This window comes from Condylura cristata, unplaced genomic scaffold (genome assembly GCF_000260355.1).
Source record: "Condylura cristata isolate star-nosed mole 26May11 unplaced genomic scaffold, ConCri1.0 scaffold00023, whole genome shotgun sequence".
In the NCBI taxonomy this organism is placed as follows: Eukaryota; Metazoa; Chordata; class Mammalia; order Eulipotyphla; family Talpidae; genus Condylura; species Condylura cristata.
Genome location: NW_004567124.1, coordinates 8863091 through 8889441, shown reverse-complemented (window position 1 = coordinate 8889441; position 26351 = coordinate 8863091). Strand labels below are relative to the sequence as shown.

Here is a 26351-nt window from a genome sequence, read left to right as displayed (position 1 = left end):
TGAGGCCATGAATATTTGCCACTTTGATGTATTTAATGGAATCTACCTGGCAGAAGCAACTGCTCTCAAAGGGCCAGTCTCAGAGAATTTCCCTAGCAAGGTACAGCCCAAATGCCATCATGGTGTTTGTGACATGCAGGCATGCAGGGCACCTTACACGTATTACTAACTTTAGTTGGAAGACGAGGGGAATTATCTTTTTTTTTTTTTTTTTTTTTTTTTTTTAGATTTATTTATTTATTTGTGCATACAGAACTGGGGTATAGGCCAGAGGCTCAGGGGCAGTGAGAGGCTTCACCAGAGACAGAGTGGGGAACAGAACAGGCAGATCAAGAAGTACACTGCTGAGGGGAGCAGCGGGGGGGTCAGGAGAGGTCTGCCACACCATGTGGTCACCTCCGGGGCAGGCGGGAATCGAACTCATGCAGAAGCGGCTTTAGATTCTCAGTGCTGTGCTTTAACCCGCTGTGCCACCAGGGAGGGCCCGAGGGGAATTATCTTAACGATAGATGATGAAACAGGCTTGGAGAGTCTAAGTTTCACTACCCAGGTCACACAAATACATGCTGTCAGAACCAGGACTAAGTCTTCTGAACTCTCAATCAGTCTGTTTTTGCTGCCCATGGCTTTCCCCATTATTATGCCCAAGGTCACTGCAATTAATGAATGTCAGGTACTTTTGTCTTCATGTTAGAAACATGAAATGGAGAAATTAAAAAGGATGATGATTAAGCTGGAAATAGAAGGCAGTTCAGATTTTCAAGTCTCTTGACCCACATTCTACTGTTTTCAGGGGAGGACATACAGTGTCAACATACAGTGTCAAGGGTGCCATTTATACACCCTGGACTTCTTTCTGCGATCTTGCTCCTGGACTTCATTGTATAGGACAACATAGGAGCCAGAGCTTCCTAGGCCAGACAGACTGCATGGCAAGTCTGTGTGGAGCTCTGAGCCTCCTGTTAGAACAGGACACACTCAGCAGACCCCTTGATGTTTGGTTTCCTTTGGTCTCCTGTATTCCCCTCTCCTTTGTCTAAAAGAATCAAGGCAAGTTGCCAGAAAGGGTGAGTAGTGAGGAATCTGTAGAATTCCAGGGATCTGAGTGGTAAGTTAAGAAGGGACCCTTATGTAGGTGTCAAATTTTCATGCTGTATCACTGAAACACACGTAAAGTTACAAACCAATGCTACTTCAATGAAAATTTATTAAAAATTAACAAAATCAAATAAATAGAAGCAGAAACTTGGATAGAAGTAGCCAAGCAGAGGACCAAGCTGTCATATTCAAGCAGTGCTTTTTGGGCTGAGGGAAGTAGACAGGACAAAGGACCGAAGATTTGTCAGGAGGAGACAAGGGCTTCTCTATGCCCTGAGTTGATTCTTACACTTTTTTTTCTTGTTCTTTCTTTCATGTGCATATGTCTACATTAGATGCAATCATATGTCTACTATTAGAACTGATAGTTTGGGGACTGTTTCTGTGATCTCATGAGTCGTTAGACTCTGTAATGACCAGAAAATATTAACGAATATAATATCTTCCCTATTATCAGATATTTAGATTGCATTTTTTTTAAAGATTTATTTATTTATTCATACAGAACTGGTGTACAGGCCAGAGGCTCAGGGGCGGTGAGAGGCTTCACCAGAGACAGAGTGGGGAGCAGAACAGGCAGATCAACGAAGTACACTGCTGAGGGGAGCAGCGGGCGGGTCAGGAGAGGTCTGGCTCGCCATGTGGTCTCCTCCCGGGCAGGCGGCAGGCGGGAATCGAACTCATACGGAAGTGGCTTCAGATTCTCAGTGCTGTGCTTTAACCCGCTGCGCCACCAGGGAGGGCCAGATTGCATTTTTTTTTTAACATAAACATGACTGTGGTGGACATCTTTGGGTAGAACTATTTTTTCTATGCTTTGGATTATTTTCTTAGGTAAGACTTATAGAAGTAGAATTAAATGATCAAATGGTGTGATGTTCTCCTTACTGAGTGATTACTCTGCCTAAGTCACAGAGCCACCAGCAGCAGAGCCTCTCACCCTCCACTGCACAAAACTCTAAATGAGGGCCTTTCGGGCCACCAACTAGAGGTGGCACTGAGTATAGCCTGTGTCCTCCCCCGGTGATGTCTCATTCAGCCAGACCCAGGCCCATACACTGGAGATACAGGGAAACACGGATGAGTAAAATAGGGTCATGGAGTTGAATGATGCAATTCTAGGACCCCACTATCTTAAATGCATGATAATAAATCAAATACGTAAATGTAAAAAAAAAAAAAAAAACGGAGTCATGGTTAAAAGCACAGCTCTGGTCACCCAATTCTTGCCTCTGAGGCCCTTTAGTCCCCAGATAAGGAAAACCAGACTCATAAGTGATATGTGTTGGCTACTTGAATTATTCCCAGTCCTGGGACACAGCTCAGGGACACACCCAAAGCTGTTCCCATCATCACCCCATCAGGGAGAGGAGCATTTATGGAGGGGGCCCAGTTTTCACCTTCTGCCTTGAATTCCTACCTTTCTAATCTGTGATTTGTATTTGTCCTGAAAAGTGATTTATTTTCAGTTTTCTACTTTGTATTCTTATAAGCCTCTTCAAGTTCTTTCCTAAGTGGGATGACAAATTAAGAAAGGCTAAATAAGTAGGGTTCCCAGATTTAGCAAATAAAAATAAAGTATCCCACATTTTTGCAGAAGAAAATTTCATGTTTGTCTGGAATTTAAATGTAACTGGGCATTTTGTAATTGAAGTGGCAACCCCTGTGAGTGGGCGTGTCACCTGAAATGATAATTCAAGTTGGCAGGTCACAAGTGTAAAAAAAAAAAAGAAAGCACAAGATGCTCTGTTAACCATATGTTCTGGGTTACTTATCTTGACATGTAGAATGTGAGATGAGTGATTTATGCGCCTCTGAGGGGACTTGGGAGCTCACTATCTAAAGTTTCCCAGGAGCTAAGTGCCCTGGTCTGGAGACTCCTGTGGCTGCTGTGTGGTTGGGCCATGGGGTGAGGACCTGGGTGGGATGAGCCTGTGAACAGAGAGGTGGCTGCAGGAGTCTGCATGTTGATGAAGCGAGCAGGCTGACCCCGGGGCAGTACAGCTCCTGCTGCAAGATCATGAATCTTCCCTGGATTCTGCAGTGCATGTGGAGTTTCCATTTTAATGGAAGGTGGAGGGGCAGGGGAATGAAAGGAAGGATGGAGGAACTAAGTTCGGTATGTCAGGCCCCAAAGCCTCTGAAAAAAGCAAAGCACAAACTGTGGTCAGAGAATGCTATGGACCCATGGGGCAGGTAGCAGGAAAACACAGAGCAGTCATCAGGGAAGTCACCAGGGGTAAGACGGGGTTCCGGATTAGAGGTCTGGGTCCAGGGCTGCTCAACACCGCTGGGCAGGCGAACACCTCTCTCACCCCCACAAGCCTATTTTAACAGATCATTGTTCCTTTCTGTTTCCAGCAAGCATCTTTCCACCCTGATGTCAGTGAGGAGGTGCGCACCAGAGCCTTGCGGTATGGAACGGAGTGCACCCTCGGCTACCTGGACCTTCTTGAGCACGTCTTGGTGGTGAGGAGGGGCAGCGGGGCTCAGGAAGAGCTAATTTGGATACAGATCCTTCTTTCCTTGGGAAAATCCCTGTTGGAGCATTGGGCAGGCTCCCGTGTGAGGCCAGGATGGACTGAGCTGCTGCAGCACACCGACACTCAGGTGTACACTGCAGGAAGTTGCAGTTAGAATGCAGGAGAACCTACTCTCCCTGTGCAATTAAGAGGCAAAACTAGCATGGAAGGGCAGCAGGTAAAGTGAGGGACTCTGCAGAACAGACAGTGCTACCACTAAAAATTTATCAGGACATTCTTTTAGCAGAGCCACAATCCATCCTTTCTGGACAAAGATGGCTCCTGAGTCACACTGGCCTCTGTTACCAGTAGGGGGAAAGGTCGCCAGCACCGAAGGTGACCCGCTAGCCCTTGAAGAAATGGCTTGGATCGCAATGGAAGGAGCCTTCCTTCCTCTGATGACCTTCCTCCAGCCTAGAGCTGGGTTAAAGCTGACACAGGCACTGATGAGGGATAAGGGGATCCTAAGACTCTTAGGTTCTGACAGACTTATGACCCCCATATCCTAAGGGCCAATTGTGGGAACCAAGAACTGTAGTCTGTGTGTATCCGTCCCTGTCTAGTCCTAAGAACTTTTATTAGAACTGTAAGAGGTTGGAACACACCCTGAAAGAGTTTATTCAGGAGTCAGGGACACCCCAGAAGAGAATTAATGGTGCCTCTCACTGCCCCTGCTCCTTCTCAACCCAAAAACGAGAGAGATAACAGAGCACTTTATATATATGACGCGTGACAGATTATCAGGCCGTGGACTTGCTTCAGCATGGAAGTTTTCTCATATTACACAAGCATGCAAGGCTAACAGGGCAAAGGAGTGAGCTAATACCCGGAGAAGTTTGGCCCCTTGGGTGCATTCACCTTGCTACTGGTGACAGGCCTGAGACCAAATCCCAGTTCTTACTCCAAACTCTGCACCTTCTAGCATGTTGCTGTTTTCTTCTTACATCACCTTCTGATGTTCAGCATTTTACGTCTTTTCAGGGCTCATTTCTTTTATTCTTCACCCAAGTAACTGTGGTCAGTGCATAACTATGTCTTTTGTGAAGGCAGCCAGTCCAGGCCACTAATACTGACTCCCAAAGTCTAAGCCCTGGTGAGTAGAGACCAGTCTAGTGTGTGGGCCAAGAAGAAACATCTTGGCTAGTCAGCACTCACAGCAAGAGCCATCGTTGGCCCAACCAGCTATAAAGTGTTCAGCCTGTGAGCCTGCCTAGCAGGAAATTCAGAGTAAAGAGAGTGATACCAGCAAGGCTTCCGGAGACATCATTTTTCCTGATGGAGCAATATATTCTTACTCACTTGGAATCTTGGAGAGGACAATGGAAAGAGTATTAGACTTGGTTTAGAAGCCTAGAGTTCAAATCCTAGCTCTTCACCATGTAAGTAGCCACGTGGCCACTGTCTCTCGTGGGCTTTCCTTCCCTCTGCTGTTAAAACAGGAGTTCATTACGAATGAAATGAGAGTATAGGAGCCCCAGGGCTTTGTAGCTGGGCTCACATTTGCCAAGTGTTTCTCAGAAAGGTGTGGCCTCTCCATTCCCTTCTCTTCTGGGGTCCAGGCAAGAATGGTTTATACGTCACAGCAAGATGTTCTATTCACTTTAGTTGATTTGGTCTCTGTTGTGAATTCTTCCTTGTATTTACAAAAGAAACAGGGCTCTTAACGTTTATGTGCTGCAAATTTGGGTGGCTTGTATATCTGCCAAAGGCCTGTGATTTGAGTTTCTGTTTATCTTTCTTTACAATTATTGTCACCTATGTCTCCATGATTTTCTTGACTTAATGATGTAAAGATAGCTGATGCTAAAATCAAATCATTAGTAGGAAGAAAATCCAAATGACCTTAAAACTGCTTTTATAAAACATACAGACATTGTCATCTTTTGCAAGAAGTTCTTGTCCCTTGGTGGTGCGATGACTCCAGAGACACTTGAATGATAGAGCATCTTGTTCTTGACTTTATTTTTGTCTCCTTAGAAAATTAGACATGTGCTTTCCAGGGTATTTTTGATAAAATAGAAAACAGCTTCCATTTCAGGGAATGATCATAAACATATAAAAATGCATGTTTGTAACTGAGAGTTACAAAATCTCTGCAAAACATCAGTAATAACTTTGTATCCCTTACCAACCCTACTTATCTTTCTCCTCTGTAGGCACAAACACCTGTGCCAACTTTAGCAGTCTTAATCTTTTGTGGATCTTGGATCCCCTTGAGAAAAAAAAAAAATTAGCAAGTACACTCAAAATGTTCCTTAAACTGTTAGGAAAATTCCCAAATACAGTGGCCCTGCTGGTTCCTTTTGGAATTCAACAACTGCAAATGCCCTGCTTGGGGAATCCTTTCCTTTGAGAATTCAGTTTTCTGCAAACAGTAGGATTTATTTGGGCAGCACTATCACTCTGCTGTCCTGGCAGCTTCTGTATGAAGCTGTAGGGATGTCCTCTGAGGCACTTGGGCTATTGCTGGTTCCTCATACAAGATTTGTATTACAGGACAGGAGGCAGGCACTTCACCTTTGCAGCATTCAAAGTGCACACAGGGTTGTCTTATGTACCTATTTGCTCCTGAACCACATTGTAAAATCTTTGATGCATTCTACCCTCACCTAAACTAACAGAACTTGAATTTGGTAGTGTTGCCTACTACTAGAAATCATGTTTTCTGAATGACAGCATAAAGAAAGAACTATTTTCTTCCTGCCTTCCCTAAATAGGGTGCTTTTCCAGAAAGTTCTTCCCTTTCTTGAGTATTTCTTAGTATTTAAGTGGTTCTCTCTCCATCAAGGCTCTTCTTTTAAAGACAGAAGCCTTTCATCTCAACACTTTGAGTCTCCCACCACACCTTTAAGTTTCTTTTTTTTTAAGCTTTTTAGAGGCATTCTAATGTACAGTAAAAAGCACTTATTTCAAGTATTCAATTTAAATAATGACATGAATACATTTGTGAAAGCATTAGCTCTGTGAAAACATTGCCACAATCAAAATAAAGAATATATCTAGAATGCCTCAGAATGTCTAGCCAACTACTGATCTGCTTTTTGGTACTATGTACTTGTTTGCATTTTCTAAGATTTTATATAAATGGAGTCATGTAGCATGTATTCCTTGCCTGCTTTTTTTCACTCTGTTTCATGTTTCTGTTGTCCATGTTGTTATATGTATCAATAATCTGACCCCTTTTACTGCTAATAGTCCCCTTTTATTGCTAGGAATCCATTATACAGATATGCCATAAGTTATTTTTCACCTGTTGATAAATGTTTGTTTCTAGGTTTTAATTGCTGTAAATCAGACTGCTTTATACAATTCTTTGGCCTCTAAGTACTCATTTCTAATATAAGATACCTAATATATAAGATACCTAAGTATATTATATTATAGAACAGGTAGGTTTTTAACATTTTAGGAAACTATGAGACTTTTTTAAAGCAGTTATACTATTTTATGTTTCCACGGGCAGTTCTGATGCTTAAGGGTTACAATTGCTCAGTTGTTGATACTTGGAGTGGTCAATCTTAGGTACCTGTTTGCCTTCTGTCTTCTTTGATAAAGTGTCTATTTAGATCTTTTGCCAGTTTCTTAAAATTGGGTTGTTGTCTTCCTACTATTGATCTTCTATAAATTATTTTTATTTTTAGATATGAGTTCTTTGTCAGATATATTTTCTGGACAAAGTTTCTTTCACAGTGAACTTGTATTTCTAAAACGATGTCTAGAAATGGGGATACATGTATTATTTTTAAAATGACAGCACTGGAGAGAGTTAAAATAATAATGTATTATGTTACAGTTCACTGGTTTACTATGTATATATACATAGTATACAAGTTAATATCCACCTCTCCTGCCCCATCCCACCCCCAAAGAAAGTTCATGTCCTTTAGCAACTACTCCTTGTTCTAAGCACAGGTGAATGAATATTCTCTCCTCTTTACATGTAGATGGAATGATGCAATATGTTTGCAATGTGTGTGTGTGTGTGTGTGGTTTTGCTTGGTGTAACATTTTAAAGCTCCAAAAGCATAAACTTTTATTATATTTTTTAAAGTGTTTGACTATAATTTATGCATTTCTGTATTTAAAACTCTTTACCAAATCCAAGATTACTAAGTTTATCTTCCTTTTTTATTCTATATAGCCTTAATTTTCTTACATTTAGCTTTATACTCCATTTCTAGTTAATTTATGCATGTGGCCTGGGGAAATGGTCAAGGTTCATTTCCTCACATCTAGGTCCAGTTGTCTAGCACCATTTGCTGAAAAAATTATCCTATGCCTGTTGAATTAAAGATTCCTTAGCACTTTTACTGAAAACCAGTTAACCACAGGTGTGAATTTCGTTTTGAATTATCTTCTGCTCTAATTATCTATGTCTGTGTACCAATATTATCTTTATTACTACTACAATTTTATAGTCAGTATTGAAATCAACTTTGTTCTTCACACTGGCTTTCGCTATCCTAGGTCTTCAATTCAGAATCTACATTTTAGAATCATGTCGATTTTTTTAAAAAATGGGGGGGAAAAAACCTTGGAATTTTGATGGGATAGTAGGGAGGTTTGGGGATAATTGACATCTTGAGAGTCTTCTAATCCATGAGCTGGTATGTATCTCCACTTACCTGGGTCTTCTTTAATATTTTCAACGATATGCTTATAGTTTCTAGCATTCAGGTCTTACCCATATCTTGTCAAATTTAACTCTAGGTATTTCTTAATGTTTTATGCTGTTAGAAGGGACTTTTCATTTCAATTCCTAATTTTTATTGCGATTATATAGACATATACTTGATGATTGTATATTGACCTGTGACCCTGCGAGACTCACTTATTAGTTCTAGAAGATTTTTTTTTTTTACTGATGCCATTCAGGCTGTGTGTGAGCAAAGACTATTACATTTTCCCCCTTACCATCTGTGTGTCATTTATTTATTTTTGTTGGTTTATTGGACTGGCAAGGAATTCCAGTATACTACTGATAAAAGTGTGAGGACAAATACCCTTACCTTATTCTTGGTATCAGGAGGAAAACATTCTGTCTTTCACCACTTAATATGATTCTCCCCATCACACCTTTAATGCTTTGCTTATTCAAGTTGTGTTGCCTACTATAGAGAAATTATTTAACCATGCCTATTGACCACTTAGCTATTCAGAGCACACACTATAACTATTTGTTTACCTGGTAGTCTTATATATTGTTTCATACAAATACAAGTTTTTACAATTAAGTGGTAGCAAATACCACAGGAGTCTAGAGCAGTGATTTATAAGTTTGGCTGCAAATAAGAATCACCTACAGAACTTTTTAAAACTTCTGATGTCCAGACTACACCAGACAAGTTATATTAGTAGCTCTTATAGAATTATACATTATTTAATTTATTTTTTAAAGATTTTACTTATTTATGCATACAGAACTGGGGTGCAGGCCAAAGGTGCACGAGTAGTGAGAGGATTCATTAGAGGCAGAGCAGGGAGCCGAACAGGCTGATCGACAAAGTACACTGCTGAGGGGAGCAGCAGGCAAGTCAGGAGAGGTCTGCCACGCTATGTGGTCACATCCTTAGCCAGGGATCAAACTTAAGGTGTCCTTCATGGTGCTGCATTTTAACCTGTTGGCCACCAGGGAGGGCCCTATACATTATTTTAAGTTACATATTAATTTGTGTAATGTTATCATAGCTCCCTAATGAAAGGACTGAGATTTTGCCCACTTAATAGATAAATGAGGTGAGCCTTAAAGATAAGTATACAGTGTTGTACAGGTGTATTCACTCTGGAACCTACATTTGGCTAAATTACCTGCCCAGTGGCTGTGTTAAAAAATGAGGGCCAGGGCCTTCCCTAATGGCACAGCAGGTTAAAGTGCAGCACTGCAAGCTGGCCGCAGCCGCTTCTGTGCCAGTTCGATCCCAGCCCCAGAAGTGATCCACATGGCACAGCAGATCTTTCATGTTAGCCCACTGCCCCCCTCAGCATTGTACTTCATCGGTCTGCCTGTTCTACCTCCCGCTCTATCTCTGGTGAATCTTCTCACCACCCCTGCACATCTGGCCTGTACCCCTGTTCTGTATGCATAAATGAATAAATCTTAAAAAAAAAGTGAGGACCAGTATCTCCTTCCCCCTACCTCTCCATGGTTCCAGTGCTCTTTTTTTTTAAAAAAAAAGATTTATTTATTTATTCATACAGAACTGGAGTACAGGCCAGAGATGCGGAGGGTGAGAGGATTCACCAGAGACAGAGTGGGGAGCAGAACAGGCAGATCGACGAAGTACACTGCTGAGGGGAGCAGCGGGCAGGTCAGGAGAGGTCTGCCGCACCATGTGGTCACCTCCGGGGCAGGCAGGAATCGAACTCATGCGGAAGCGGCTTTAGATTCTCAGTGCTGTGCTTTAACCCACTGCGCCACCAGGGAGGGCCTCCAGTGCTCTTTTAAAACTAGTCCAGGATGCAATCTTATCAGGACTTGTTTCAACAGTATGTTTAATCTGGTGTTCACTCATCCATTCATTTGTTTTCTCATTAGAGATTTTCAGATCTGTTCTGAGTTCTTAATATCTGCCTATTAATAAGTATATATCCTAAGTAAAAGAATGAGAATAATAGAGCAGCTAAAATCAGAGGCCAGTAGCAAATATCACATCACTTTAAAAGGTTGTAAGAAGGAAGAGGATAGGAAGAGGTGCATGAGAAGTTATGGTTAAAATCTCTGGCTAATCAGTTCAAGTATATTGCCTTCTATGCACTGGTGTGTATATGGGGCTTTCAGTGTGTAACCCCATTAACTCTCCCAATTCCACATATTTTTATTAAATTTCTCTTATAGTATAATGTAGTTAGGCCTGGGGTCATAAACAACTTTTCCAGTTTCTTGAGAAACAGTATAATATTTAGCCAGGTGAACAAAGGATGTGGGACACCAAATTGGGAATTGCCTTTTAATAAATACCTACTGTGTTCCACGCCAGGTACTCCCAGTGTTACTGCATTGGATCTTTATGCCAGCCCTGAGGGTAGGCATCATCCCAGGCTTACAAATAAGTGGAGAGGTCGTGAAGTGCTCAGTAACCTGCCCATTGTTACAAACCAATGGCATGTGAAGCTAAATTTGAACAGAGGTTTGTTCAAGTGCAAAGCCCATGCCTTAGCCCCTTCACAGACGCTCCAGAATTTTCCATCAAGAAACAGCAATTTGACTTTCTTTTTAAATGTCATAATATTTCGACTGTTAGGTTGCCTGAAGATTCCCACTGTGAAACATAGGGAAGAGGTACAGAATAGAAAACTGAAGAGGAATTTCCAAATTAGGAAGGAGAAGCTAGTTGTAACTCAGAATCAAGTCCATGGTAGATCGTAAATGAGATGCTCTCATCACATTTCTTACTTCCATTCTTGAGTGAATTTGAGAAGAAAGTGGCTGGGAATGTCCTTTGAATTGGAATAAGGATTGAATTCCCTATATCATAAGTAGGAAACATCATATAAACCTGTAACATTATAAAAACAGAAACCAAATTAAAAAGAAAACTTTCAAACCTGTTCAAAAAAAGGGAAACCCTCAGAATTGCTCCTAGGATAACTTGCAGTTATAACCCTGGAAATGGATTATTTTTTCAGGAATGCCATGGTCAGTTTTTTGTTGTCATAGGGGTCTCATCTCCAAGACCCCTCCTGCGTCACAGTTTTGTCTGTATATTTCTTTTTGTTAAAAGCAGAGACTAGTCTATAAGCCTCAAGTTTTCGTGTTCAAAGTATTCTTACATGCACTGGATAATTTCCTGTGTCTATAGTTGTTTTATATACAAATAAAAGTAGAGATAAAGGGAAATAAAGACTGTCTCCCTCATGATCTATGAGGTGTATATATCTTTAAAGATACATGTCAGAACAGATCTTAGAGAAACTCCTGGTTCCCAGTTTCTCATGTCTCACATGGGAAAACTTAAGGTCAGTGAGTCTTACAGGGTTTTCCCCAAGTTTCTGAACCACTTTGGTGACAGAGTTGTGATTTAAAATCAGGGTGTCCCATCTGTGTCCACAAGTAGAGTGTGCTTCCTCTCACAATGGTTCTTCTCTTCCTTTTACATTTGATTTGTTCTTCACCCATAGATTCTTCAGAAACCAACCCCAGAACTCAAGCACCAGCTGGCTGCTTTCTCCAAGCGAGTGGCCGCCGCTGTGACTGAGCTTATCCAGACGGCAGAAGCCATGAAAGGTAGGATGGGCTCTCTCGGGTCATCCTGTGGGGCACTCCTCAGAGGCAATGCTAGTGTAGCTACTGAGCAGCCAACACAACCCCTTTCTTGGCAAACAGAATCAGAAGGAATACTGGATTTGTTTGTTGTTTTTGTTAAGTAAATGGGAATCGAGTTAGATATAAAAAATGATGCCTCATGAAACACATATCTTCTCTCCAGCCTTTGTATTAAGTACTTCTACTTAAGTGGTATAATCCATCTGGAACTTCTCTTCTGAAGGTCTCACCATTTCTTTTTGTCTCCATTTTCATTCATTAGAGTATTTATCCTCAGTCAGAGAAAAGCCTTCATGTCTAGAAAATGATGCTCTCTGGGAATGTGTATGGTCACACAGAAGCAATCAAATCACCAGGGAAAGGTTTTCTCACGATTTCCCTTTGATTTGTTTGAACTGAGGGGACTGGATGCTCTTCATGAGTTTCCAGGAGAAGGGAATGGTGCATTGCTGTGCTTAGCGTAGTGTTGAGTCTCTGTGGATGTTCATTTACATTCATTGGCCTTCAGTTATCTGTCAGAGTGAGGTGCAAACTGCTCATCTGTGAGTTCTGGATTGTTGAAACTGGTTGGTGACTCTTCCTGTAGTAGCACTGTATACATGCTGATTTAGAAAACCAGAATCAGATGGGTACATCCTGTATCTGGCTGATCTCTGCAAGAGTTCAAAAGAAAATCCCTCAGATCAATACAGCTAGTAGCCTGTGGAGCACCCTTGCATGCAAATCCAGATGTTTGTAAATAAACCAGTGCCGGAAGATCCACAGCTACCAAGAATGACCCTCTTTGGACTGATTTTAGGAACAGAGTGGGTGGACCCAGAAGACCCAACCGTCATTGCAGAAACAGAATTACTGGGGGCTGCAGCATCCATTGAGGCTGCTGCTAAGAAGTTAGAGCAACTGAAGCCAAGAGCAAAACCAAAAGTGAGTGTCCACGTGTGGCTGCTTGTCTGGTGTCTAAGGTCTTCTGGTGGATGGCTATGAAACAGAGCAGGTGTGCTTCCCTTCCCTGCAGTTAGGCTAGCAAGTTGCCAACCTGCTCCACAGCACAGCACCTTTTTACAGGTGAAAAATCCCAGCAGGTGGGTCTTTCATGTTAACCACCCAAAGAAATGCCTTTGGGTGTATACAGAGGAAGACTCTAGGCATTTACACTCTTGACTTATTTATATTATATGTAAAAGTTCTTTATTTAGAGAGAACTTTATATATATAGCAGGTGTTGGATGCTTTATATAGAAGATCCCTGTTATTGAATGTGAGAATGTCACTCTTCGATTTTCTGGTGGTTTCCATTTCTTTGGGGGCAGAGGGTTGTTTGCTTGCTTGCTTTTAATGAAGAAATGGTAATACTAGGGATTCTCCTTTTCTTCAGATAAATAAAAGGCAATATGAACTTCAAAGATAAGAGACTTTTTAGTTTATGATCTTATGTATTGTTTACCTATGTTTATCATCTAGATAAATGTTTAGAACTTAAGATCATGAGTGTATGTTGATACAGCCATTTAAAGGAAAGTGACATTTTGCAGTTGGCCAACAGAGAAGGCAACTTTTAAATAGAGGATAGTAAGCGAGTGCTGTCAAGAAGCTGTAACCTCCCACCCCAACTCCTAGGCTGCCTTTCATGGGAAAATAGTGCAACCAGAGGGATCTCCTCTTTCCTATTCTATTCAGGCAAGTCCCTGCTAAGTACCTGCAGGCTTACCTTCTCACCTTCCTTCCAAGGACCCAGATACATTAGAAAGTAAAATCTGGCCCTTCCCCTCAAAACAAAACAAACCAAAAAAATGCTGCATCACTCCTAATTCAGGTATGCCTGAAATTCTACCTTTCTTGTAAGACCAAAGAATGGATTCTGAGTAACGGAATATACCGTGCTCCTCAAAAGCAGTTCTTGAGCACGTCCTGAACCCAGTCAGCTTGGGAACAATCTTAAAATCATGGAATTCTTAGAACCCACCCTCCACTAGTCATTCTAGACTTGGTAAAAGTTTTTCTTAAAAAAAAAATTCTCGTTTAGAAATAATTTTAAGAATTTGACTCATAATTTTTGGATTTACCAAGGTTCTCTCTACTGTCCTAACCTGAGAGTCTTGGGTTGTCTGACTCTCTTAACGTTTTTCTTAACAAACATAAGACCTTCGTCTTATGGGTAAAGGGGCAAGTCTACTTTCTGCTTTTATCTTTGCTTTGTAAGTTAAGTTCATTCTGAATGAAAAATGTGTTCAGTTTAAAAGCAAATAACTGTGGAGAAAGATTTAGAGGGTCCTGCTGAATTTGTTTTTCCTGTTCCTTATCTGACTTACTACAAGTCACTGCTTAAGTAAGAGAGGCCTTCTGTCTGTGGATGCTGAAGTCATGTCAGTTGACTTTCAATTCTCCTGGAGAATTGGCCTGGTGCCAGTTTAACGTGAACACCTCGCTAATCTCTAATAAAAGCTCCTGATCCAGTCCCTTCCCTTTTGTCCTTTCACAGGACAATTCGTCTAAATTGTTGTCTGTCTTTGAATCCTTGTTTCCCTCTGCCAGCCATTTGTTTTCATGATTCTTGATCTGAAAAACAGTTACCAAAGGCCCTACCCCCACGGAGTTGTTGTTACAACAATTAAATGAAATCAGTAAGAACACAGAGGTTGACACACAATGAATTGGTAAGCAGTAACTATATCACCATCAATGAGAATTTGCTTCTGGGACTTTTATCTGCTGCTTCATAGGGAAATACCTGAAATGAAAATTACTCCAGAGCCATCAACTGATAATAGGAGTGAAAAATTCACAGTGACTGAGTGCCAGACGTGTGCTAGTCTAGGGGCGTGGGTGGTATGGATTGACTCATCTGGTCCTTGCCACAAGTCCACTAGGCAGTGTGTCACTTACCACCCCAGCTCGACTGATGCAGAATCAGGGGCTGATGATGTGGCCAGGGACAGTCAGTCTGAACGAGCCAGGGCGCACGTGTGTGCACAGGTCCTGCATGCAGGTTTCAGTCATACCAGTCCCTTGGGGCCCACCCAGTTCAGACGGCCCCACTGAGGGAGCTTTTGGTTTGCCCAGAACATTTGAGCCTTTACTCCCTCTTCTGGGAATCTGTCCTGAGAGTGAAATCCAGAGAGGAAATTTGTGTGAGAGAGAGTGTTGTTCCCTGCAGCCTTGTCTGTAGCCATAAGAAGTTGGATGGGGCTGGTGTCTCCTTGAAGGGGCATTTTTGATTAGACAGTGTAGCAGGAAGAAGATGCTCAGGACATGATGCAAAGTAAAGCAAGCAGGATGCAGGACCCTGTACTCACTATGACTACAACTCCACAAAAACACTTGCATCAGAAGGAGACAGGTAATCCTGGTGAAATTTGAGTGTTCGAGGTAGCTATGCTTTAAAATTTCCTTAATTTGAGGAGTAGAATAGGTAGGCCCACTCTTAAAAAATAATGACTGTTGATAGGTTAGCAGTGACTGCTGGAGCAGATCAGCAGGCACTCCACACATCATTCTGGTGCTGACCTTTGTGCTTACAATGCAGGTTTTCACAGAAAGCTGGGGAACCCTTCAATAAGACCAAAATTAGCATAACTGTTGATCTGTGTCCCCTCCATGTGGGCTTTCCACTTTGGTGGAAAGTAGGGAGTAGGGAGAAAGTAGGGAGGGTGTTTGAAAGATCTAGAGTACTTTAGAGTGGTCCACAGTCTTTCTATGCCCACTGATCAGAGGTGCCCACCACATGGATTATGCTATCTATGAAGTCGTCTTTGAAGAAACAGTCCATCCAAACCATGTGCCATTTCAGGAATGCCATCTGTTTTGTGGTAATATCAGAGTGAAATAAAATATTTTTCTTTCATAAAGAAATTTACTTCCCCAGTTGAAAAAAATCCCCAGTCTGACACCAAAATCAACCAGCCTTGGTTGTCAAGTTAAGTGATTTTCTCTATCCCCTTCCATAGCTTAAAAAGTCCTTAGGCTGCTGTGCAGAAGCAATCACTGTTACATGCCTATCCCTGTAGCTCTACACACCAACACACAAGACCGTAGTCCACAGAGAATACCTGCCTTCCAAACTTGGGGAGCTTTTGCACTGCTTGAGGGATAGTTTTGGGGATGGGCAATGTTTTTGTTTCAATTGTTCTTGCTTACCACATTCTCAGATCACCTATTTTAAAAGTAGAACTGTCCATGGTTTACAAAGACGATTCCTGGTCTAGCCCCACCTCGGAGGCTTAAAATGCAAGCACCACTTTTTGCCTGTAATCTCCCAGACATGAATAACAAATATATTTGCACCGCTGAAGCCACCGTTGGCTTAGGAAGATGGTATAGAGGCAAAATGAGAATGGGGATACGCTCTGGTGCATGTGCCTCCAACATCGCTACTGGAGCCGTTTCCACAGGTGCAGGCAGACCTGTGCTGCACAGACAGGTAAAGGAGTCGGGGCAGTGGTGAGCACCCCCACAGCGGTGGCCTTCAGTACTGTGCCTGTGCTCAAGCCCAGTCAAACCTGGATGCCTTTTCTGCAGGCCTCTGTGTGATATGTTTGATATATTAGGTTGTTATTTAATCCAACTATATATCAAACATATTCCTACAGTGTCTTGCCCTGTCTCCGGGGGTTCCTAATCTAGTTTTCTGAGGCAATAGGAAAGAATATGTTAAAATCACCAGTAGATTTAGAAGAGAGTGCTCATTACATTTTATTGCTTTATTCCATTTCTTCCTATAGCATTTGAGACCTGTGTCGGTATTACTAGATTATTTTGTTTATCATAGAAACAAGTCATCATTACTGATGTTTTAGGAGAGCTTGAGATGTTATATACAGCTTAGTTTTGTGCAGTGATGAAACCTTAAGAAATATGTTCTGTGGGAAAGAAAGGGAGGGTTCCACGCCGTGTTTATAATGTGGGGTAAAGGTCAGGATTAAGACCTACATACATATCTAGATTTATACTTCATGTTAGTCCATTTTTGTCCTTATCTTCCCTTGAGAAATTAGTAATTTATGTAATCAAGGTTTCAGTGACAAAGCACAAATAAACTATCTGTAAACTTCCTCCCATAGTAACAAATGTATAAACCAAATCAGCCATACCACTGTATAGATAGTGAGTCACTGGGCTTTTATAAACCTTGGTTAGGATGAAATCTATCTAATAAAGATAATGTAATGTAGACTGTACTGTCTGTCGAATTTCCTGTTATAGGTTAACTTGTCAGTAAAGATTGATAATATTTAGAGTATGCCGACAATCAGAGAGTAATTCAATAGCCTAATTGACTACAACAGGAAGTTTGGGATTATGAAGTATATTTATGGCACATAACAGCCGCTTCAGCTGCCTTCAAAAACCTCTTCCTGTGAAGTATGTGTGAGTCCCTTCTGATTTCTCTCAACAATAGACTGTGAGTGCTGCTCTCTGGAAAGAGAACAATTGGCTACCAGCTCAGTTTTCTGGAGGTGAAAAGAAGTGCTCTTTTAAGGAGCACTCCTGAGTGTAAATATGTGAGTATTACCCTGTCAGGTGATGGGTCAGTGGCTTGAACAGACAACACAGGAGCATTTCACCCAGTAGCATCTAGGGACCATGTCCCTAGTTGCCTGTGGTTAATGCAGTGATGTTCACAGCAGCAGACATATGATGACCTGGGGAGGGGAGAGAAATGTGTTATTGGAGACCTGGCTTCCAGGGTTAGAAAGTGGAGCTGGCCCTGCAATCCTTTTCCACTAAGCAAACTGTGCCATCAGAGGCTCCTTTTGTCAGTTTTTAAGATGGTGCCAAATCAATCCTACTTTCACTCAGCTAGAATACATCCTCTGGGGGTTTGACTCCAATTAAAGTAGCTTGACCAAAATGATAAATGGCCCTAGAAAAGACACAGCAAGTTATTATGAATAAAGAGAAACATCATTTTAAAAGGACCTTGAAGTAAAGTCTGTTTGTTAAAATTGATGTGTTTTTCTTGTTTCTCTTGGCAGTTTTGCTGTTGACTAGCCTGCTATACTGATTAATTGGTTTAAAGGGAAATAGGCAACCAGATGCTCAAGGAGGAAAAAAAGAGAAGCAGTGTTTTCTACGTGGCTCAACTGCAGGCTTTGAGTTCCTCTGACACTACTTGGTTCCAGGCCAGGAGACATCTAGAGAGCAAAAAGCAAAGTTGTGGGGGATCTCAGCCACACGTGCTCTCAGTGATTTCCTTCGCAAACACACAGAGGATTCATATCAAAGGCACTTACAGTGGAGTGGTTCTATCCACGTTTTTAAAAGAACTCTATTTTTAATTTGCCAGTATTTCCTAGATAGACATTCAAGTGCTTTTATTTTGAGAGCCTGACAAAACATTTAAGAATTTTTCCATCATTAGTGATTAAAAGATCATTTCTCATATTTTTGTTTTGAAAATAAATAAATAAAGCAATGGATACAACGGGAAAACCACTCCCAAGATAGTAACTGTGCAAACTCAGTCCTTGTCCAGCAGTCGCTGCATGAACTTGCACTTGTTCTGCATGTGAGTACAGAGGCTGGCTCCCCCCCCCCCCCCCCACTCAGATAGCATCATCTGGGAGGACTTTCTGTGGGGCCTACTTTGTCTGCTTCAAGGCTCCCTGGAGCATCTCTGAGACCAGGTGGTGGGGCAGGGAAAGAGGAAGAATCAAGCCGACTGCCCCCTTCTGGACTCTTGGCAGTTCAGTTCTTTTAAGAGGTTTCCCTTTCATGAGAGCTTGTTAGGGTGGTGACCCTTCGGACCCTCCAGAAGAGAAGCTGATCTGACTCTTTAACAGTTGGGGCTTTGAGTTCAGATTAAGATCTCCCCTAAGGCTCTTCTCAGTTTCATACCAGAAGCAAACTGGTTGCAGCCAAACTTACTACAAAGAAGAGCGAAATGTGGCTGCCTGTTCCATTCTGGCTTCCAGTTGGCAGGAAAATGCCTCCCTTGTGTTACACGACTTCTTGGTGTTGGCCCTCTCTTTTCCCTCCAGGATATTTAAAATCCTCTGCAAAGTGTTCACACTTTTACAAGATAAACATTGTTTTTTAAGTTTCTGATGTAGTATGACCTTATTTTTAATAGCAAGTATTCTCTAAGTCTGAAGAACAGAACAAACCATGATTCCTAACTGGGAACTTGGTACCAAGAGTTATAATCTGTTTTTGTTTGTTTGTTTGGTTGGTTGGTTGGGGGTTTTTTGCCAGTTGTGAGAAAAGTGACCAATATATTTATCAGCAAGGCCATCCCTTCAAGGAGTATTAAGGGCGGGAAGCAAAAAATCAGGGGATTTTTTTTGGCATCTTCCTGGCATCTCTACCTCCTTCTTCTTCAAGTTTATTGGGGGAAGGAAATGCAGGGTTACAGAGATGTGATTTGCAAACAATGAGTGAATGACACGAAACAAGACCGTGGATGGAAACATTCTTCCTCTGCCAGTGCATGCCTAGGGACATGTCATGGGAAGACAGACCTGGTGAGGGTGGGGAAGGTGCCCCCAGGGAGTAGGCATGTCTCCTCCACTGGAGACACCAAGAGAGAAGAAGGAAGAACAGCAGCCCCTGCTTAGTTTTGTCAACACTTTAAAAAGGTTTCATTGAAACTGTCATAAATCTAAGCTAAACACCCAAGAGGGTTGAGTTGGCTCCTTAAATTACAAATAGAAATAAGATTGCTATCTGGAGAAGGAAAGCAAATTCCCCAAAGTCACAAGGTCAAAAAAATGCAGAGCAGCAACTACGAGCCTGGTATCCCGAGTCCTGGTTGAGTTGAGGGAGAACCTGAAAGCAGTGCTGGTGTGTGCCCTGTGCTCCTTGACATTCATTTATCTTTGGCTTGTGTTTATTTATATTTTAGTTTGCAATCAGAAATGGCAGCTAGGATCTTTATTAGAATTATGAGTGGAAAATAGGATTCAGACAGTTAAGGCCAAATGTTTAATCCAAAGTCTAAAAAAAAATTTTAGAACCAGGGCCCTTCCTGGTGGTGCAACAGGTTAGGACACAACACTGTAAGCGGGCCACAGCTGCTTCAGTGCGAGTTCGATCCCCCACCCCGGAGGTGACCCATATGGCATGGCGGACCTCTCCCTACCTGTTTGCTGTTCCCCTCAGCAGTGTACTTCATCGATTTGCCTTTTCTGCTCCCCACTCTGTCTCTGGTGAAGCCTCTCACTGCCCCTGCACCTCTGGCCTGTACCCCAGTTCTGTATGCATAAATAAATAAATTTTTTTAAAAAAAGGTGGTTACTGTATTTAAAAAAAAAAAGTTTTAGAACCACAAAAATATATAGATGTTATTAGAATTAACTCTGAAGTGACTGCCTGGTAGTTACTAAGCATTGTCTATGAATCAGTGATACCGATGTTCACTAATAATTACAGCAACTTTATCAAGTAGGTAGGAGAAAGTGGATTTAGGAAAGTGAGTGAAATGCCACTAAGATTTTATTCTCAATCCCTAAAAGCTCAAAAACACAAAATAAAAATAAGGAAAGGCCTCCCCTCTCTTGAGCCTCTCTCCCTTCCTTTCCTTTCTCCTTCCTGGTAGACTCTCAAGCTCCTGCCACTTTAGACCTACTTTTCCCAAATTGGAAAGTAGGCAGCCAGCAGCCAACCTAGCCTTTGGGCTCTCCCAACAGGGACCTCACCAGGCTCTAGTTTTTGTAAATGGAGCCCTGAAGATCTCTAAAGGGAAAAATATCAGCAAATGTGTGCCTAAGCCTTTCTCAAAGCTGTGTCCAAAGCAAGGTTGGAGGTTAAAACTATCTTCAGCTGGTATATGCTAGACAATCCAGGAAAGACAACTACTTAGAGCAAGTGGCCACTTGAAACCAGTGGCCTTTTTGAGTGGCCGGCAACAGGAAGAGAATGTTGTATAAGTGAGAATGACCCAGCACTCAGGGGCTGTGACTAACACCTTCATTAGGCAGAGTAAATCCTGAATGTACATCTGTTTCTTTTTGCAATACTGTTTTGATAAGAGAGCCTCTTAGCAAAATGCTCTTGTTTACAATTTCATATGTATCACTCAGTGTCACAAATTATGGATGCCAGTTGAGAGATGTGGGCAGTGTACAATTAACAAACCAGTGGCTTTAAACCAGGCAGGGATCAGTACATATTGTGTGCATTGGTCTCCTGAATCAGGAATGGACTGTCACTGACACAGATGCCTACTCCATGCTTTTCTCCTCTTATAAATTGTCCTCTGGCAGAACTCTGGATCTTGTGAGACTCGTTTTGAATGCACACGTTGATTCAACAAACACTTGTACCATAGGCTTGTCTGACTAGGTGCTCAAGAGATACACATTAAATACACAAAACCTGTAACCCAGAAGAGATGGTTAGACTGGTGGGATTCAGTTACCTGAATTCCAGGCCAGCATTGCCCATGAGTAGCCCATACCCCCATTATAAGTGAAGCTTCCCAGATCCTGCCTAGACTTACTAAGGCTATTAGTTTAGACCGTTGAGTGAAAACTTTTTTTTTTTTTTTTGTAATTCATTGTCTTCACTTGATGCCAGCAGTTATAAAGAAATATAAATAGCCACATAATTTGTGGAAATAATTTGTCATGATCTTCAAAAGATTATTTTAAGAATCTTAATGCTCCAATTGTTAGAAAAAAGAACAAAATTCAGGATTGAGTATTTCACTGTCCTGTCTTCTGTATGCCAGAGGGACAGATCTGAGAACATTTGGTCAGGTCAATAAATATCTCAGCTAACAAAGATCTTAGGAGACCAAACAATAACCAAGCCTTCCTCTGTGAGGAAGAGTAAGCTCAGTGGGGAGTCCACCATCTGCATCTGGTACCTGGCTCTCCAGACCCTTCACCTCAGACCCAGCAGCTCCACCCACTGTCCTTATGTTTCTTATTCTCCCCAGTACAGTGGGGTTTGCTCTGTTAGTAAGTCCTACACTGTTGTTATTTTTGCATACTTTTAAACATCTAAGTGATACTGCATTCTATCATATAGTATCAGGTGTGATCACTATAAATCAGTGTCTGTATATACTACATGTGTTCACTAGAAGTTCAATGCCACCCTTCACCAAACAGTTGACCCCTTTTATAGGAATTTGTCGTAAGTATAGCCCCTCTTCCCAATCCTACTTTTTAAACTGTTGTCCTTTTATTTTGACAAGCCTTCAGAGACCCAGCCATTTCCATTTGTCTCCTTTATTGTGAAAATCCCTCACCACCTTTCTCCCTGATTCCAGCCTGCATGTTGGTGAGAGCTGAAGGTAGTTGAGAACACTAGCTGGGATACTGGCTTTCCAACAAGTTTCCTTGGCTTACGGAGATCCCATTTTCTCTTAGGCAAGAAGCTGAATAGTCGAAGGGAGCATCAAATGTTGATGTCTTTTCAGCAGGAGAGAGAGCCTGGGTGTTCTGTCTGAACAATAAACCTGGCCCCCAGAAAGACACCAACCCAGAATAAGTCCCAGCACAGAACTCTGCCTAAACTGCATCTAAATATTTCCCCTCATCCCTGATGCATTTCAGAAAACATTAAAGTCTTTCTTGGGAAACTCTAGAACTCTTTTTTGTCATAGTAAATGTCACCCAGAGATAAGGTTTTGTGTTGTGTCTTATTTTAAAGCCTAGAGATGTTATGGGAAGAAAAATAAAAATTTGTCAGAGGGCATTACAACAGTTTGGTGTTACAAGAAAAAAATCTGAGTGTCAAAAATATTCCAAGTTGAATATTCAAGCTTGTGTTTCAAGCAAAAACTCCATGGCAGCAGAAGATGTGGTAGAGGCCTATCAAATCAGTTGCGATCTGATTATTTTGTATCATCTACTCATGTTTAATTTATATATATTTTTCTATATATATTTTTACATTATTTTTCATTTTGTGCATTTTTTCATCTCAGTTGTAATCCCCGTGGACTTCCCACCACCATTTCACCCAGTACCATCACCATTATCCCATGTGTTCTTCCCACCCGCTTTGATCCTGTTTGCCTCTCTTCCCCCATAGAATGTCTCTGGTTTATAGTTGTTAGTTATATTCTTATTTACAATTATTATATATATATATATTTTTTTTTTCCTTTCCTGATCCCTTACACCCCTGCTGTGAGTGAAACCATCAGTATTTTTCTTTTTCTTTCTGGCTTATTTCACTAAGCATATTCATGTTTATTTTTAAGGAAATTCCATGAATCTTAAAATACAAGAAATCAGAAATCTGCTGATGGGATACTCCATCATATAAAGTGAACTCGATCTTGGAACCTAGTGTAGCTGAGGCACCTTAGATAAGAGTCCAGGAGACTTTGGGGTCCCCACTGGGGCCCCATTTCCTCAACTGCAAAATGAGGAAAGTATCTCTTTGAACCCCAAAATTATGTGATTTTCCTTCCACCGTATTATGTCATATGTTGAGTTTGTTTTCAGGGTGAATTTCAGAAATGGCCTTAATTTAGGGTCATTTAATGTCTATGGGCAAGCCTGTTATCATCTGTTTGGGGTCGGTATATAGTAAACTCTTCATGCCAGTGTCTTACAAGGAGTTTTTCTATATTTAATGAAGTTTCATACTCCACACCTGCCACAGGCTCCCCCACCCACCCCATGATAAGGAATCCAAAATGACCCTACTGGATCTAAATCCATTTGTGTCCTGAATGATTCTAGAGGCACATTTGGTCAGGTATAAGAAAGAGCATGTAGCTCCTGTCTCAGAACTTCCAAATTCTGCTGTCATCTTTCCTTCCAGTCTACTAGATGTGTGTTGAAATTTTATTTTGATGATGTGGATTGTACAAATGAAAATGAGATTGGCATCTCTCATGGTCCAACATGGAGCCATTAAGAATAGGAAAAGAATTACACCCACATAGCACCCTGTCTGATGTTTCATGTGGGACCATTAACAAGCTGACTTTGCAACTCTGACACAAACATCCCTCACTGATGCCCCAAGGTGTGGCCTAGGCTAGTGAAACCATATCATTATGCAGTCAGAGATTTTGGTTTAGATCTGGTGTAGATGGTGCATGCAGCTACATGCCCCCTCCTTGGCCTCGATGTCCTCACTATAAGGTAGGGATAAAGATAATCATGATCTAGTGCCCCCTCCCTCCCTCTTAGTGAGAATTACAAGTTATTGTGCACAGAAGTGCCTAATAAAGCACTTGGCATATAGTGGACACTCTTAAAAGAACACTGCTGTTGCACAATATAGCAGATGCTCTTAATGCCACTGAATTGTACTCTAAATTGGTTCAAAAGGTCAATTGTTACTTATCTTTGACCACAGATATACAAAGAAAACTGTTGCTATCCCTGGCCATCATCTCTTAGTGCCTTCATTACCAGCCATGTGTTGACATTCTGTGTGCTGGGAGGAATTTAAACCAATCACTTAGATTCACAGACATGGGTGACAGAAGGGACCTTACTGGTCATGAAGTCTGAGCACCCCAAATTGTGATGTTCTAGGCCAGGACCAGATCTTGACATTTTCCCTGCTCCCCAAAAGTTCCCTACTGCATCCAGGTGGTTTTGGCAGTGCAGGGCACAGCGGTGTGCCTGGTTCTTCCTGAGTGGAGGTGAGCTTCAGGTTTCTGGGAAAGAACTACTCTGAAACCACATTTTCAGGATTTCTATTCATCACTGGGTGATCTGTGGTTGCTCTATAATTCTGTGTTCAGCCTCAGAAATGTAAATACTATTTTGCTTTTACTTTTACCCTAGAAAAGTGAAGTCTTTTCATAACTAATAGCCAGTAGCTAATAAAGCTCTCCATTTTTCACCTCCCCTTAATGTCTGGAGGAGTGTGCCACCACCTACTCTTTGAATTTTGATGATGATTTTGATTTTGGGTACTAATGCTGATACAGCAGCCCTTTAAGTATATGTGAACTTATGTCTCTTTAAAGGTTCTGGGGAAATTGTCTTAGAATCTACTGGTTTAAAATTTTGTAGAATGTCAATGCTGGCACTTTTACCTTTTAGAGGGAGGTTGGGGAAGGCAGCAGATGGAGCAGCATCCCGCCAGCTTAAACTTAGGCCTTTCCACGTTGGGTGTGGTTTGTCAACAAAAAACAATAGACAGATGAAGAACCAGGTCACCAAGCAGTAAGTAATTTGGCAGAAAATGCCCTTCTGGATATGAATTGCATGTGACACTGTTTTCTTTTGGTTATAGCAAGCAGATGAGACTCTGGATTTTGAAGAACAGATTTTGGAAGCTGCTAAATCCATTGCTGCTGCCACAAGTGCCCTGGTCAAATCGGCCTCGGCGGCCCAGAGAGAGCTGGTGGCCCAAGGAAAGGTAGGTAGTGAGCTGATGAGGGCTAAGGAAAACATGTGGGCCTCATCAAGGAAACCAGCACTTTGCCTTCCTTTACTGAATCGCCCAAATCTCTGGAAACTCTGCTGAGACCTGACAAACAGAATGAAGGGTTTGATTTTCCAGCCTCTCATCTGCTTCTTGTTATGGAAAGCATCCCACTCCAGACAGTCATCAGGGCCTGAATAAGACATTTATAGTCCCACTGTACATTAGGCTATTTAAAGACATAAGCTATCATATTTTCCTGGCGGATGGCTATACACGCACCATCATAAGGGACTTTATAACACTGTTTTCCAAATCCAAGGGCTCCATTCATTTTTTTCAGGACCCTTGAGCTGAATGTTGTCCAACTTTTAAAGTTAGATTTTCCTGAACCCGTTGGTCAAAAGACCAGTTTGGTTTTAAATCTGAAATTTCTTCGATCTGCTTAATCTCATAACCCATTCCATCTGCATTACCTTGAAAGCATAGTTCTTTTTTAGTGATCCAAAGGATTAATAGTACATTAGATTAAATCCTGGATATGGAATGGTCTTCCAGTATAAAACATCCCATGTGTCTTGTTATTCCCATAAAACATGGAAACATCCCAACTGCTCTCAAACAAAGAGGCATTACAGAAAGCTTGTCAAATTGTGGGCTGAAAAAATTTGCTTACCATCATTATTAGTCATTTTCATTTAATATTAAAAGGCCTTTGCTATCCATCTACCAATAAACGAACCTGATGGTGTCTTAATCTAAGAACTTGTAATGCAGATGAGTTATACCCAGTGGGTGACCTTCCATCTTTCTCCAGAAATTCTAATGATCGTAGCCATGTCTTACTCCAGCCCTCATATTTTGACTCCTCTTTATAAGTCATCATGTGATATGTTACTCAATACTGATTTATATATATATCTCCACAGCTGGCTCTTTGTGTTTCTCACTTAGGCCTGTACGGTTAGCATAGTACCAGCCTTACTCAACCAGTTCTTGCTGACTCTTGAGGATATGAAGACCAAAAATGGATCACTGAGAAGATCACCTGACCAAAAAATTTCCCTTTATTTCAACATTAATAAAGGGCTTATTATGTGCCAGGCACATTGCTAAATTCTAGAAAATATAATTTGGATATGACAGAGCCTTTATCTTTCCAGGAACTTAGAGGTGAAGGC

General features: G+C 41.5%; 1 protein-coding gene across 1 annotated transcript in view; it reads left to right on the top strand.

The window, feature by feature from the left end:
• Positions 1-26351, top strand: part of TLN2 (talin 2) — a 403979-nt gene that overhangs the window by 370770 nt on the left and 6858 nt on the right. Inside the window, exons 52-55 of the mRNA XM_004687721.2 lie at positions 3460-3567; positions 11739-11844; positions 12683-12807; positions 25039-25164. Of these exons, the coding sequence (XP_004687778.1) occupies positions 3460-3567; positions 11739-11844; positions 12683-12807; positions 25039-25164 (465 nt within the window). The remainder of the gene's footprint in view (positions 1-3459; positions 3568-11738; positions 11845-12682; positions 12808-25038; positions 25165-26351) is intronic.